The 17617-nt window shown below is 39.4% G+C and overlaps 1 protein-coding gene across 1 annotated transcript in view; it reads left to right on the top strand.

Annotated features, from left to right (window-relative positions):
• Positions 1-17617, top strand: part of LOC124613276 (Down syndrome cell adhesion molecule-like protein Dscam2) — a 190338-nt gene that overhangs the window by 107587 nt on the left and 65134 nt on the right. The window contains exon 8 of the mRNA XM_047141970.1: positions 15259-15497. Within this exon, the coding sequence (XP_046997926.1) occupies positions 15259-15497 (239 nt within the window). The remainder of the gene's footprint in view (positions 1-15258; positions 15498-17617) is intronic.

Here is a 17617-nt window from a genome sequence, read left to right as displayed (position 1 = left end):
TTCTATTTGATGGTGACTACTATGAGCAGAATGAAGGAAGGGAGTTCTCTCTCTCCCGTCGCTGCTAACATGTACATGGAAAATTTCGTGAGGAAGGAGCCTTGGAGTCAACGCATCTAAAACCTACCTACCTGTTTCTTTCGATACGTGGACGACTTGTTTGTTATTTGGCCACATGGATGAGACAAGCTGATGGAATTTCTTGCACATCTCAACTCAAAACACGAGAATATCAAGTTCATCATGGAGGTAGAATTGGATGACATGCTCCCCTTCTTGGATGTTCTCGTCAAAAGACAAGATGACGGCAGGTTGGAGCACAGCGAGTATAGAAAGAAAACTCACACTGATTTATACCTACATGCAGATAGTTGCCACCACCCTGCTCAGAAGAACGGCGTGCTAAAAACTCTTGTACACAGAGCTTGCGCCCTCTCTAACAAGGACAGTCTCCAACAAGAATTGGCCCATCTGAAGTCCATATTTCTGAAAAATGGTTATAAGGGAAGGCAAATCCAGGATGCTCTACGTCTGACACTCACAACACAACTGGCAGAAACTAATGAAGAACCTGAGGAGAACACATCCATGGCATTAATACTATTCTGTGGGCCCTTATTGGAAAAAATTGGATGCATTTTATGCAAATATCAGGAAAAAACAATCTTCTGCCCTCCAACTAAAAGCAGAGCACTTCTTGGCAGTGTTAAGGGTGACCTTGGTTTATGCAAATCAGGGGTTTACAAAATACCATGCCAATGCAGTAAGGAATACATAGGTCAGACAATTTGCACCATTGAAGACTGATGCTATGAATACAAATGGCACACGAGATTGCAACAGCCTAATAATTCTGCAGTCGCAAAGCATTGTGTGTCAGAACTCCATGGCGTGGATTATGACAAGACCGAGGTCCTAACACAGACTTTAAAATATTGACACTGTATCATCAAAGAAGCTATAGAGATCAGAGTAAGGAAACCTGAACTGAATCTTGATAGCGGCTATTCCCTTAACCAAGCTTGGGAACCAGCCATTACCCAGATTAAGGAGAAGATATAAATATCTCAGAATGTACTGACTTTGAGGGCAGGGGGAGGAACCTTCAAAATGTTGCTGGCAAATCTCCCTGGGTGTGGACCTACGAGGAAATGCCCAGATGCTGGGTCACAAACCGGGCATCAAATGCTGGTGCAGATGACCAAGAGAGTGCCCGAGCGCAGATAGCGGACGGGGCACCCATAGGAAGGGGAGGGGGAATCTGATATATACCTCATGCCTGCCATCCCTTGGCAGTAGACTGCTGAAATATTGCGTCCTTTGTACGCTCTCACCAGGCTGTTCACCTGAGATTTATTTTATCATGAAATAAGCCTGGTGAAATCGAAGAATCACATCTTTATGCTTGTTTTAGTTGTCCTTTGTACTTTGGTAATAATTGCTGCCATAACTGCATCATGGTTACTGATACCAGTTTTGATGTGGACATCCTCAAAGAGGTCTGTGCATTTGTTGCTATTAGATCTAATGTATTTCCTAACTATTTGTTACAGGTAATTTTCAAGGAAAGCATTTAGCAAAGTTTCACAGGATGTCTTATCACAACCACCACTAAGAAAACTGTAATTTTTCCTTTTAATAGTTGGATAGTTAAAGTCTTCACTGATAATTACAGTATGACTGGTGAACTTAAAGGGAACTGAGGTTTTCTCTAAAGTTTTTGATTACATTAGGAGACAAGTTTGGTGGGTGATAGAAGGAGCCAATTAGCATTTTATGCCCACTGCTGATACTGAGTCTCACCTAAACAATCTCACATGCAGCTTCAATATCTACCTCAGATGGTTTAAGTTTCTTGTCTACTGCAACAAAAACACCACCTCCATCCTTTTGATATACACTTAAATTTTTGCCAAAAAACTCACTGCTATCAATTTCGGGTTTCAAGCAGTTTTCTGTACTTAGTGTTGTGTGAGTTTCACTGCTTTGCATGGGTGCCTCGAACTCTGGTACTTTTTTGCAGATGGTTTGGCAGTTTACCATTAGGATTTTAATAGTATCATCTGTGGGAGGCATTTCTTTTCCTTACACTGATGCTTCTGGGTTTCCTACAGCTATCGTTATCTGGATTGGGTGGAGGGTTGCCTAATCTAAAAAAAACCTTGTGTGCACACCACACACAGTTAGCTACCTGAGGAGCAGCCTCTGACATGAAGTGCACACATGACCTATTTAGTGGACACCTACATTTCTCAACTGCACGGCACAAGTCCAGGAAGTCGCGGCCTAACTTGCCACAAAGCTGCATGTTGTTCGAATATACCAATAACAAATCTAGCAGCCTGCCTCTGAATTACTTTGATGTCTTCCTTAAATCTGACTTGGTATGTATCCCAAACACCTAAGCATTACTCAAAAATATGTCGCACTAGCACTCTATGTCTGGTATCCTTTACAGATGGACCAAACTTTCCTAGAATTCTCCCAATAAATCAAAGCTGATCATTCGCCTCTCCTACCTCAAACCTCACATGCTCATTCCATTTCATATTGCTTTGCAACATTTTATTCAGATAGTTAAATGATGTGACTGTGTCAAACAGGACACTACTAATGCTGTATCTGAACATTACAGGTTTGGATTTCCTACTCATCCACATTAAGTGACATTTTTCTACATTTAGAACTATCTGCCATTCATCACATCAATGAGAAATTTTGCCTAAGTCATCTTGTATACTCTTATAGTCACTTGACTTTGACACATTACCGTACACCACAGCATCATCAACAAACAACCACAGATTGGTGCCCACACTGTCTGCCAAATTATTTATGTATATAGAGAATAATAGAAGTCCTGTCACTTTTCATTGGGCCACTCCTGATGATACCCTTGTCTCTGATGAACACTCACTATCGAGAACAACATACTGAGTTCTGTAACTTAAAGAGTCCTCGAGCCACTCATAGATCTGTGAACCTATTCCATATGCTCATACCTTCTTTAACAGCCTGCATTGGGGCACTGTGCTTCCTGGGAATTTAGAAATATGGAATCTGCCTGCTGCCCATCAACCATAGTTAGTAGTATATCTTGTGAGAAAAGTGCAAGCTGAGTTTGACACAAGCAGTGCTTTCTATAACCATGCTAATTCATGGATATAAGTTTCTCAGTCTCAAGAAAATTTATTATATTTGAACTCAGAATATGTTCAAGCATTCTGCAGCAAACCATTGTGGGTCTATTCTCTTGCCATTCTTATACACAGTAGTCACCTGTACTTTTTTCCAGTTGCTTGGGATTTTGTGCTGGAGGAGAGATTCATCATAAATGCAAGCTAGGTAAGAGGTCAGTACCATAGAGTACTTCCTGAAAAACCCAATTGGGATTCCATCCACACCTGGTGACTTATTTGTTTTCAACTCCTTCAGTTGTTTCTCTATGCCAGGGATGCTCATTACTATGTCATCCATACTGGGGTGTGTTTGATGGTCAAACAATGGTATGTTTGTATGATTCTTCTGTTGAACAGTTTCTTGGACATGAAATTGAACACTTTGGCTTTCATTTTGCTAACTTCAACTGCCACACCAGACTGGTTGAAAAGTGACTGGATGGAAGCCCTAAACCCACTTAGTGATTTTACATACAACCAGAATTTTCTTGGGTTCTCTGCCAGATCTTTTGCTGACTTATGATAGTGGTAGTAGTTGTATGCCACATACATGGATTTTTTCACATACACATGGACCTCTATTAACCTTTACTTGTCATCATTTATGTGAACTGGGAGTGCAATAGCCTCTGCTTCCTCAGCACTTTCTGCATCTCCCTATTAAACAAAGACGTGTCTTTTCCATCCTTTATCGACTTACTAGGCACATAATTCTTCAGATGACGATTTACAATCTGCTTAAACATTGCCGATAATTCTCCTATGTCCATCTTACTGCAACTAGGTGCTGTCAGTTCATTGTCTAAGTGAGATGCTAACAAGTGCTTGTCTGATATTTCTGGCAGAAATGCTCTCCTAGCCTTGTTAACTGATTTATTACCTTTCATAATCGTATTTGTTATAATTACATCATGATCACTTATCTCTGTTTCTATAATGACATTGTCAATAAGGTCTGGTCCATTTGTAGCTGCAAGGTCTAAGATATTCCAAACTAGTTGCTCAAGACAATTTGTAAAAAACTTGTTCAAAAGTACGTCACATGACTGTCTGTCTGTACCCCTTGTAATGAATCAATAGACATCACAGTCTATGTTTGTTAGGACTCTAGAATTGTCACAGCAGAATCAGGTGGCTGATAAAAACATTCAAAAATTAACTTGGTTTCACTGGTCTATTAGAGGGTGGAAGTGCTTCTCACTGTCCTGAGTAATTCTCTATTATATGCACTACAGTGTACTTGTCCCAGCTGCAGCTTTTCAGAAAAGAAACTTAATGATTGCCAATGGTTATTTACTTCTTGATCTAGAGCCACACTGACAGCACTTTGGCTGGACCTGTTACTGTAGACAATGGAGTGGTATACAATGAACAAGCAGCACCACCTCAGCAAGGCTTCTCTGTAGATCCTTGAATGTGTCATCCATTTCTGACTTCCACTGGAGTATTCATTTTCCCTTGGTGTTTTTACCAATCAGAGTATTGTTGAGGGGTGTCTGAATGGAGGTACCATGTGCTGATACCTTGTTGCACAGGAAAGTCACTTCTGATTTAGTAACCACACACTTGTAATGAATCTGTTTGATTCAGTAGTGTAACCTTCACTGTGCTTCATTAACATGCTGCTCATGCAACTGAGCATTTTGTGAAAATATTAGCAGATCCTCTAGACATGTAAAACAAAAGGAAAGCCCCTTCAAAACTTTATCCACAAACTGCTGCAAAGTTAACACATTGTTTTTGAGTCAAAATGGCATAAACAAAAATTCAAACAGTCAAAGGGATTAATCACAGCCATCTTGGGTATATCACCAAGTACCACCTTGTCCTTGCAGCAGTCCAAAACACTAAAAAGGATTTTCCCTGCCAGAGTGCTTATGAAATTGTATGGATTAGGTATGGGATACCTATCAGGTATTGTTCTAGTATTCGCTCCTCAGCAATCAGTGCAAGGGTGCCACAAACCACATTCTTCTTGCAAACTACTTGGCGTGGTGATAACCGAAGACTGTCAGATCATGGATAGCTCTATCCTGAAGCATCTCCTCAAATACTGATTTAAGCTCCAGTAGGTGCTCCAGTGCGATCATGCGGGCACGTAGCAAAACATGGGGCGGGGCCCAGTGTGATACATGTACGATGTGCCATGTTGTGCTTAACACTGCTCTGTTGCATCACTTTCTGTGTCACTGCAGGAAACTTCAGTGAATGAGCATAGTCTGTGTTCTGTACACACTTTGTAATGCCCTTCAGCTGGTCCATCATTTTCTGGGCTGCTTGTAATTTGCTTGCTGTGGACAGCAGTTTACGATGTAACTCAGTGTTCTCTGCCCGCAACAGATCTGTGTTGCACTTTACTCCATAATACTTCTCCTCGATGTCACATTGGTTTGAAATCAAGCTGTGGTGGGTGTTTTCCACCTGTGCATGCTCATTGCCATCATTGGATGCATTAATGTTGTCGACTCCTATTGCCATATTTGTTGCAGAGTGACTGTGGTACCTGGACATAATGCAACCATTAATTGCATGTGTTAATTGAGATTTCTTTCATTATGTCTTAATTGCATACTGTGTGGTTCTACAGTGGATACAGGAGTGAGAAACAGAAACTATTCATGAATAGAGAATTCAAGTATTAATTTATTTTACAGCTAATATCAAATAGTAAAAATAATATGTAACTTTGTTGCTAAAGTTATAGTGCCAGTTGCCAACAGTAGAATGGAATGTAGAAATATATACAGACACAAAAGATTTATAAATCCATCACTTTCAGTGCAATGTCTATTCAGCAGATGTTGAGCCCTGACCACTATGAAAGTCTGTAAACGTTATTCAACAGGCAAACCCACAAAAGGGGTTCAGTGCATGAATGTTCGAACTTAAGTGCATCTGCTGTTGCAGCTTTGGAGAGGGCATGCTTGCACCTCATTGGCAGTGGTGTAATTGTGTGTCGCAGCACACTCACGCCATTTTGGCAGCTGTAGAAAACACAGCAGCATAACTGGAGTGTGTGTATTTGAAAGTACAGACAATCAGACGGTGCCCAATACTGCATCTTCAAGTCCACTGTCAATGCAAAATATGCAAAAGAATTGGTGCCTAACATAGGTTGTATTATGTCAGCGACCACAAATGATCACTCGAACTGATGCAGGACCAATATTGGTTGTCATAATTTTGCATCCACGTGTGAGGATAGCAGAATCATTCATGACCATTGGCATTAAGGATCCATTAGTCTTGATATCCCATGTGTATGAAGCTGGAATGGTGCTGATGTCTGAGCCCACGTCGACTAAGAAGACAAAGCCTAATGTTTGGTCAGGGATGTGTAACCATTATGACAAAGTAGTGTATACTGCAGGTAGCAGTGACTGAATTGGTGGCCTTGATGTTGTGCTGCTATGAACAACCCACTGATCAGTGTTTTGTAGCCTGTACTCCTTTGTGTGAAGATGAACCTCTGGTAGGTGGTGCTGTGTAGCAATCTGTCTTACCTACTACAGAATGCAGTTGTGACTTGGTTGGGAACACAGTTTTATGCTCTTCGTAGCTTTAAATCCAGTGTCTATGAAACCAAAAAATACCTGTTGCGGTAGCTTGGGGTTGTCTCTAATTTTGAGATTGTAAAGCCAAATCTAGGTGTGGAAGAGTGTTGCCATCCAGAGTAGTCCAGAACTGTAACTTCTGAAGCTATCTTGTCATTTTCCCAATCACAGTGCAGAAGCTTTGGAGTTCATTGGAGACATTAATTGAGTGTCGGGGCATAGTGGTGGTGCAGTGAGGCATTTAGTCATTGGGCAGACTGGGTGGGTGCCAGCCATCCTCAGCTGATGCAGTGGTTGATGTCATGACCACTGTGGCAGGCAAGTTGAGAATAGTGTGCAGTCTGTTGGCCACCTAGAGCAACTTGTGCAATGACTGCCCCTTGCGTACAATTAAAGCCACCTGTATGCCAGGGAGCATTTGTTTTTTCTAGATGTGCAATAACAATGTGTCAGAAATTTCATTAAAATTGATCATGGCATACACGTATCACCAGAACTCTGACAGAAAGAATCAACATTATTCTGCAGTCAGCTGGAAATGACAGTTCTGAAAATTTTATGAATAGTGTTTTGCAAAAATAACATTTCCTTCTCTCCAGGAATTACCATCTGAGTTCACGAAGCATCTCCGTAACACTCACATGTTGATCATACCTACAGATAACAAATCTAGCTGCCCATCTCTGAACTGCTTCAATGTCTTTCTTTAATCTGACTTGGTGGGTGCCCAAACACTCGAGAGTACTCAAGAATGGGTCACACTAGTGTTCTATAAGTGATCTCATGTATAGACGAGCTACACTTTACTAAAATTCTCACAATAAATTGAAGTCAGTCTTCCCTGTTATTGTCCTTACATACTCATTCCGTTTCATATCACTTTGCAACATAATGCCTAGATATTAATCATCATGACTGTGTCAAGCAGCACGCTACTAATGCTGCATTAAAAAATTATGGGATTATTTCTCCTATTCACACTTTACTAAAATTCTCACAATAAATTGAAGTCAGTCTTCCCTGTTATTCTCCTTACATACTCATTCCATTTCATATCACTTTGCAACATAATGCCTAGATATTAATCATCATGACTGTGTCAAGCAGCACGCTACTAATGCTGCATTAAAAAATTATGGGATTATTTCTCCTATTCATGTGCATTAACTTATTTTCTATACATTTAGAGCAAGCTGTCATTCATCACACCAATTAGAAATTTTGTCTAAGTCATGTTGCATTCTTCTGCAATCACTCAATAATGACACCTTCCCATGCGTCACAGCATCATCAGCAAATAGCCACAGATTGCTTCTCACCTGTCTGTCAGATCATTTATGTAAAAAAAGGAATCTTTCCCCCCTTCATCTGTCTTCTGACTGGTTTGATGTGGCCTGCCACAGATTCCTCTCCTAAGCCAACCTCTTCGTCTCAGATTATCAATCTCACCAAACATGCACAGTTATTCGTTGGGTACATTCCAATCTCCCTCTTCCCCTACAGTTTTTGTTCTCTACACCTCCTCCAGGTACTATGGAAGTTAGTCCTCGATGTCTCAAAACATGTCCTGTCAACCTGTCCCTTCTTTTTAATGTTTATTATATGTTGCTCCTCAGTGATTTTACAGAGACCCTTCTCATTTCATATCTTATCAATAAACCTAATTTTCAGCACCCATCTTAACATCACATTGCAAAGGCTTCAGTTCTCTTCTTTTCTAGTTGTTCACTTCCATACAATGTTATACTCCATACATATATTCTCAGAAATTTCCTCCTCAATTTAAGACTTTTGCTTCATGCTAGTAGAGTTTTTTGGCAAGGAATATTTTCTTGGTCCATGCTAGTCTGCTTTTCACATCATTGTTGCTTCCTTTTTTTATGTGGTGTTTTGCTCCAAGATAGAATAATTCCTTCATTTTGTCTGCTTCATGATACCCAGTTTTGATGCCAAGTTTTTGAGTTAACTCATTTCTGCTACTTCTCATTGCTTTTGTCTTTCTTTGGTTTATTCTCAATCCACAGTGTGTATAGATTGAACAGTAGGGACAGACAATCTGAGTACTTCATTCTATCTCCTCCATTCTTTTTTTTCCTCTTGGTTATTTTGCATTTATTAGACTACCCCTCTTTCCTTATAATTTACACCTATTTCCTTGAGAATTTTGAACATCTTCCACATTTTACATTGCAAACACTTTTTGTAGGTCTACAAATCCTGTGAATGTATTTAGATTTTCCTTCAGACTTGCTTCCACTATCAATTGCAATGTCAGAACTGCTCTTATGCCTTTACCTTTCCTAAATCCATAATAATAATACCATCAAACAGAAGGCAGATTTTCTTTTTCATTATTCTGTATTTTATTGTTGTCAGTAAATGAAATGCATGGATGTTCAATTGACTGTCCTGCACTTATTTGCCCATTCTATCTTTGGGAGTATGTGGATGATATTTTTCCAAAAATCTGGTAATATTTTTCCAGACTCATAGATTCTACAATAATTATAATGTAATCAGATAGATAAAAGATCAATTCACCAAGAGGCAGCAGGAGAACACATGTATTAAAGGAATTATGTATGCAAACTTTCGAAGCCAGTGGCTCCTTCTCCTGGTAGAAAGACTGAAGGGGAAGAAAGAGGGGTGAAGTAAAAAGATTGTTGAGTTTAGGAAAAGGGGTAGAGTTCAGAAAAGCCATTCAGAACCCTGCATCAGGGGAGACTTACCGGATGGGATGAGAAGGAAGGACTGATTGTTGGGGACTGTACCGGACAAGATTTGGACACCTGAGAGGTTTTCAGGTGTAATGGCCAATAATCAGCCTTCCCTTCTCATACTGCCCAGTAAGTCTGGATGACTTTTCCCAACCCTACTCCTTTGCTTAAACCTCGCTAGTCCTTTCCCTTCACCCCCCTTCACCCCCCTTCAGTTCTTCTGTCAGGAGGTGGAGCCACTGGTTCTGAAAGCTTGCATATGTGATACCTTTTATATATGTGTTCTCCTACCACTGGTCAGTAAGTAGATTTTATATCTATCTGATTACATTATATTTTCAAAAATTGACTATTTTCATTCACAACCTGAATAGTTGCCTCTTTGTCCCAATGATTTTAGCAATTCCAAGGGACTGTTATCTACCTCTTCTGCCTTTTTTGATTGCAAATCTCCCAAAGCTCTGTTAAACTCACACTCTAATACTGAATCCCCTTGTCTTTCATGTTGACTCATATGTCTTCCTCTATCATGCCATCACACACTTCATTAACTGGTAAAGCTCTTCGTTGTACTCTTTGCAACCATCTATTCTCTCCCCTGCGTTTAACATGCAATTTCTCTTTGAGTCATAATGTTGACACCTCTGCATTTAATTATGTTGAAGGTAGTTTTGATTTTCCTCTATGCTGGATCAGTCCTTCCAATGACCTTTCTTATAAAATTACTTCATATTTTTCCTGCGCGCATTTCATCTTGGCTTCCCCGCACTTACATTTATTTTATTCATAAATCAGTATGTATGTGACAGCATGCATATGTAATGTGTTTCAAAACACACACCTAAAAATAGAATTTTCTGGTGTTCATTCCTCAAGTTCTATTGGTGATTAAAAGGTAAAGTCAAGTAACTTGTACAGCCACTGTGCAAGGGACCACTTGTATACCCAACAGAAGGATTGTCTTAATGTCTCTGTCCTACAATACAGGATCAGAGTACAAATATTACATGCTTCCTCCTGCTTATGCAAATGAAGAAGACTGGTTGGCTCATTTTGCATTTGATGTGGTCTATGATGGGCTTGATGTGGCTTATGAAGGCATCATTAGTTCACGGGTGTTTCCTCAAAAACACTACAAAATCTTTATTACTATATTTTCGCCATCACCAGTGGACCAAAACCCAGCTGAGGATTCCAAGATGGCTACACACAACAAAGGCTGTCATTTTTACAGTACATTTTGAACATCCTTATCTCAAACAGATTTGACAATGTTCTTGATTTCTGTATCCATTTTCAAGATACAGAAGTTCAAAGTTATCTTACTTCTGCACATAATTTCTTTCATGAGGCATTTCTCAATAATAAATAACACAGCAAATTACTCAAATTTTAATGGTATAATCTCTAGGAATTTATCTAGAAGAACCATCTCCCCATTTTCAAAAGTCTTTATTATCCATTATCAAGAAACACCCCAGAAATTCGTTTTTTTTTTTTTTTTTTTTTTTTTTTTTTACCAAAACCCAGCCATGGATTCCAAAATGGCTATGCACAGAAAATGGCTGTAATTTTTATAACCCAGCCATGGATTCCAAAATGGCTATGCACAGAAAATGGCTGTAATTTTTATGATGTATTCCTAAAATCCTGAACTGAACTCAAAAAAACATTTTTATCCATTTCTCCATTTCTGAGATAAAGAGGTTCAAAGCTACTCTCCTTGTACACATAAAATACACATGTACAATCTGGAGTGAGGCGAAAATGTAGTTTATAAAATGTCATAGGACAGAGAAATAACCTGTAAAGTGTCTCCATCATCATCTGGGAACACCAGTTCTCAGAATAGAATAGAAAAAAATTACTTACATCACTGAAACTTTTTTTATTTCTCAATGTAGTCTCCTTGTAGGTAAATGCACTTGGTCCAACAATGTTCCAGTGCCTTGATCCCATCTCGAAAATGAGTTTCCTCCAGGCCTGCAAAATAGTTGTCAGCTCCAGCTATCGGTTCTTCATTTGAAGTGAATCTTCATCCATCAAGAAAAATTTTCAGTTTTGGGAAGAGATGGAAGTCTGACAGAGCCATATCAGGTGAATAAGGCGGGTGTGGCAACAATTCATACCTCAGTTTGTGTAATTTTGCCATGGTGACAGCACATGTGTGCGGGCGTGCATTGTCTTGATGGAATATGTCTTTCTTCCTTACTAAACCTGCCATTTTTCACATATATTTTGTTGCACTTTGTCCAGGACGTTAGCATAGTACTCGCCAGTAATCGTTTGCCCACTGGGGAGATAACCTACAAACAGAATCCCTTTTGCATCCAAGAACACTGATGCCATGACCTTTCCTGCTGTAGGAATTGTCTTTGCTTTCTTTGGTGGTGGAGAATCAGCATGTTTTGACTACTTTGACTGTTGTTTTGTCTCTGGGGTATAGTAGTGCACCAAAGTTTCATCCGTGGTTACAAACCAGCGCAAAACATTTTGTTTGTTTCTCGTAAAACGAGACAAACATTGTTCCGATATGTTCATTCTCATGCGCTTTTGATCCAGCGTCAAGAGCCACGGCACCCATCTTGCAAAAATGTGATGTACCCTTTCAGATGACATCTGACAGGAGTGAGCAATTTCATGTACTTTCAATCAGTGATCCTCCATGACCATTTTGTGCACTTTTGCAATAATTTCTGGAGTAGTGACACATCTTGGCTGACCACTCCACGGATCATCAGCTAAGCTTTCCTGACCAAATTTAAATTCATTTGTCCTCTTGGTAACAGTTGGATATGAAGGAGCAGAGTCCCCCAGTGTATTCTGGAAATCAGCATGAATTTCCTTTGATTTCATATGTTCCTTTATGAAGTCCTTAATCACTGCTCGAATCTCAATTTTTTTGAATACCATGTTAACAACTCGTTTTTGTCAGAGGTGTAAAATTAGTTTTGCAGTACTTTAGTTTCACATAAGTAAACTATGTAAATTTTACTCACCAATACATTTCTGTTCAATGAGGTATGTGATCTGCTGCAGCAGGGACAAGAAGCAAACAAGTGGAAAAAGGCTTCTACTGGAGTATCGGAGCACGAAAAATATGAATGTGTCCTGGTTTATTTAAAAGACTCGGACTGAAAAGTGATGTACCAACTGCCTCATTCTACCTTTCTCAGCACCTTTAAAACTATTCTCAGAAATTTTGACATGTGAACATATTTTGCTTTTTTCTGCTGAGAGAGAAGAAGAAGACAATGACAGTGACAGTGGGATGGAAAAGTAATAGATACTGGAAGATAGAGCACAATGGGTGTGGTACAGAAAGAGCAAAGGAGATAGTGGCAGTGTGAGAGAAAGAGAGGCACACAGTGGCAATGGAACATAGTTGACAGTGACAGAACAGTGCTAGGAGAAGAGTTAAGGAGGCATTACCACAGTGCCAGGTGGGAGCGGAGAGGGAGGGAGACAGAATAAAAGGGTCTGTGACATGACACAGGAGACAATGACAGAGAGACACAAAGAGATAATGACAATGCTTGAGTCAGTGAGAAAGCGTTGCTGGGAGTTGGGGGGGTATGAGCAACTTGCAGCAAAGGACTGGTGTTACTGGGATACAGTAAGAGGAGCTTGTGGGAGTTTCAGGTGAGTTGCCTGTTAAAAAAGGCACAAATATGTTCGCATGCTAAAATTTTTATGAAAATTTTTGAAGGTACTGAGGAAGGTAGAATGAGACAGTTGGTACCCCACTTTTCATTCAAAATCTTTTAAATAAACAGGAACATATCCACATTTTTTGTGCTCTGATAGGAGCATTTTTATGTTAGTGACTAATCAGTATTACTGTATTCATATGTTTCCTTGAACATTTTTGTACTTCTGTGTTCTGGCGATAATTGAAGTATTTCTTTTGTTATCCCAGGTTTCTTTGGAGTTACCTTCGTGGTACTTATATTAAACTGTCCAACTTCTGTGATTGTCCTTTATAGATATCCATTTCTCTATAACTGCACTCCCTGCTGTGGTATTCTTTACCACAGTATCAATAGCCTTAGAGAGCTTTAAATACACCTCATTATTTCTCAGTATTTAAGTGTCCCACTTAAACTTCTGTTTACTCTTCATCATTACTAAATTTTGATCTGAGTCTGTATCTGCTAATGGGTACACCTTACAATCCAATATCTGATTTCATTATCTCTGCCTGACCAAGATGTGGTCCAGCTGGTATCTTCACAAGTCTTCAGATCTTTTCCAGATACACTTTCTCCTCTTGCTGCTTTTGAACATTTGAACAGTGTATTCACTAATACTAGCTGAAATGTATTGCAATCTCAATTACTCTTCCTCCTTTCTCATTCCTACCACAACCCATAACTCTATCGTCTCTTCCTTCTCCTACTAAAGCATACAAACCCATGACTATTGCTGGCCATTGTGGCCGAGCAGTTCTAGGTGCTTCAGTCTGGAACTGCACGACAGCTATAGTCACAGGTTCGAATCCTGCCTCAGGCATGGATGTGTGTGATGTCTTTAGGTTAGCTAAGTTTAAGTAGTTCTAAGTTCTAGGGGACTGATGACCCCAGATGTTAAGTCCCAGAGCCAGTGCTCAGAGCCATTTGAACCATTTTTGAACCATGACTATTAGACTTTTGCACCCACTACGTACTACATTACACACTCAATATCCTCATATAATTTGTCCAACTTTTAATATTCAGGTTGTGATGTCAGTACATATATCTGAACTACTTTTCTTGGTATTGTTTTGCCATTGCTTTTGATGTGAATGATGCTGTCACTAAACAGTTCACAGTAACTCACTCTCTGCTTTAGGCTACTGTTTTCACAATCCCTATAATTGTATGACCATAAATTCTTACCTTCTTTTGATTTTACTTTAATGATTTCTTCTGTATCCAGACTGAGCCTTTGCTTTTCTCATTCCAGATTTTCTATCTTTCCTATCACATTCAGCTTTCTAACATACCATAATCCAAAAAGCGGAATATTATCCTTTGATTATTCAATGTTTTTCTCATGGTCACATCCTTCTTGACAGTTCCCTCTTGGAAGATCCAAGTGGGGAACTAATCTGGAATCTTTGCTAACGAAGAGATCATCATAACTTTTTCAGTTAGAGGCCCTTTTTTCTGTGGATATGTATTATATTATTTAATCCTTTCCAATCCAATTTTTCTACTCACTGCATTCTCCCCAAGTCTTCTTTATAGCACAATAATGGAAACATGTTGGACATTGTCCAACATCAGAGTCATAGTGAAAATCGTAATGTAAAATGTAGTCCAAGAATGAATCCAAAAGGATTAATGCAGTTGTTTCAGTTGTCTATACTTGCTAATGTTGTTGATCATTACTGAGTCTTCCATCTTTTAGAGGCTTTTCCCATCCATGGGCAGGAGGGTGCCTCGAATCTCTGTCCACTCCTCTGCCCTTTTTGACAAGGTCATTGGCAGAACAAGGGTGACTGCTTGTACTGGAAATCTTTGACCACCAGTACTGATGATTTTTACTCACAATTTAAACTGTGGCTGGGATTGAAAGCAGAACATTTTGGTTTCTAGTCAAAGATGCTAACCCTAGATCATGGTGTCATTGCTGCGATATATAATGTTTGCTTTGATAAAGTCTTTTGCATCAAAAGCAGAGCTACAAACCTGGCATTCTTTGTTACAAATATTAACAAATTATGAGAAATGAGTGATTGTGATCAGAATTTGCAGCATCATATCTTACTGTAAGATATTTCCCTTGAAACACTCTTGTATAATATTTTTATTTTTAATACAGTGGCATGGGAGGAGAAAGTATCTCAGATAACTGTTCCTGGAGATCAGTTATTTGCTACCATTAGCGGACTACAGCCAGCTAGCAGCTATCATTTTAGAATTGTGGCAAGAAATTCTCTTGGGCCCTCAAATGCTAGTAATGATATTATGGTCACTACAGCTGAAGAAGCTCCTGAAGGACCACCACAAGACATCAGTGTCAGAGCTTTTGACTCAGAGAGCTTGTTTGTAAGCTGGAAGGTACAGTTTTAGTTACATTCCATTGTTTTAAGTAGCCACATAAACCAAAGTAATCTACAATTCTTCTTGTGTGAAAACAACATTTATAATTTGTATGTAACCTTCCAGTCTTTGTCAAATATTAATATTTTTATTTTTATTGTGAAGTCAAATAAAAAACTATTGTTGTACAAGTTATTGTTTGTAATACTTGACATTATCTCTTTGGTCATCAATTATATCATCCCGGACTCAAGAAAATCATAATTGCAACAAGCATTCAATGTAGTATGCAAGATTTTTTAAGTCTAATTGATAAATGTGCAGCATAGCAATATGCGCCACAGATGAGCTTTTGTATTGAGCTATAAATCCCTTTTGTTTGTTCTGCTACTATATCATGAACATTGGGTGAGGACATCAAAACAGCAAAAAGTCAGTAAGATTAGGGTTCTGTCTTCTGCATTCTCAGGTAATACTTATTGAAGAGTGTCCTATATGTTAATTTTTTTAATAAATATAGAAGTTGGTATTTTTATCCCTACACTATAGAGGAGTTAGAAATTGGCAACAAGATGTGAGAAGATGAGCATGGAAAAAAGTCAGTTATCATTATACACTCTAAGACAAAAGATGATTGCATCATAAAGAAATTATCCAAATGGGATAGAAATCAATATATTTGAAGTACATGAACAGACAAACAAATTATTGCAGTTTTAGGAAAAACCTGAATAATTTATTCAAGAGACAGAGTTTGACAGAACAAACAATTCAGTAATGTATTGGTCCACCTTGGGCCCTTATGCAACCAGTTACTTGGCTTCGCATTGTTTGATAGAGTTGCTGGATGTCCTCTTAAGAGATATCATGCCAAATTCTGTCCAATTGGTGCATTAGATTGTCAAAATCCCAAGATGGTTGGAGGGCCCTGCCCATAATGCTTCAGAAATTCTTGATTGGGGAGAGACCTGATGACCTTACTTCCAAGCTAGGATTTCGCAAGCTAGAAGACAACAGTAGAAACCTTCACTGTTTGTGGAAGGGCATTATCTTGCTGAAATGTAAGCCCATGATAGCTTGCCATGAAGGGCAACAAAATGGTACCTAGAATTTCACCGATATACCACTATGCTGTAAGGGTACTGCAGATGACAACCAAAGAGTGCTATGAAATGAAATGGCAATGCAAACCATCCACTCCTGGTTGTTGGGCCATAAGGAAGGTGACAGTCCAGCTGGTATCCCACCATTGTCTGGGTCATCTCCAGTTATGTCTTCAGAGATCATCAGGGCTCAGTGTGAAGCAGGACTCATCACTGAAGACAGTTCTACTCAAGTCAGTATGACTCCACGCCCTGATGACCTATGAAGATAGGCGTGCAGATGCCCCAGACAGCAGTAGGATACCAACCTGAATGTCACCAGCCATACCAACAATGAGAAGTGATGCTCTGTGCTGCCATTTGGTTTCATAGCAGGGCCCCCTTTGGTTGTCATCTGTGGCACTCTTACAGCACAGTGGTACATTGACAATATTTTATGCCGTGTTTTGTTGCCATTCATGGCAAGCAATCCTGAGCTTATGTTTCAGCAAGATAATACACTTTTGCAAACAGTGAGAGTTTCTACCGCTTGTCTTCATGCTTGCCAAACCCTACCTTGAGCAGCAAGGTTGCCAGACCTCTTCTCATTTGGGAATGTTTGGAGAATTATGGGCAGGGACCACCAACCAGCTCAGGGTTTTGACACTCTTAACATGCCAGTTGGACAGAATTTGGCACAATACCCTTCAGGAGAACATCTAATAACTCTATCAATCAATGTCAAGCTGAATAACTGCTTACATAGGGGCCAGAGGTGGATCGACACATTATTGACTTGCTCAAATTGTAAAGAGCTTCTTCTCTCTAATAAATCAGCCTATTTTTCTGAAATTGTGCTTATTTGTATTTTTGTACATGTATGTCACATCTACTGATTTCTGCCCCATTTGAATAATTCCTTCATGGTGCATCTCTCTCTCTCTCTCTCTCTCTCTCTCTCTCTCTCTCTCTCTCTCTCTCTCTCTCTCTCTCTCTCTGCCTTAAAGTACATTTAGACATTTAGAAACCAGTTTTTGTCTTTGACCATAGTGATCT

Source organism: Schistocerca americana, chromosome 4 (genome assembly GCF_021461395.2).
Source record: "Schistocerca americana isolate TAMUIC-IGC-003095 chromosome 4, iqSchAmer2.1, whole genome shotgun sequence".
NCBI classification, from domain to species: domain Eukaryota; kingdom Metazoa; phylum Arthropoda; class Insecta; order Orthoptera; family Acrididae; genus Schistocerca; species Schistocerca americana.
Note: the sequence above shows the minus strand (reverse complement) of the source record. Positions and strands in the feature narration are given on the sequence as shown.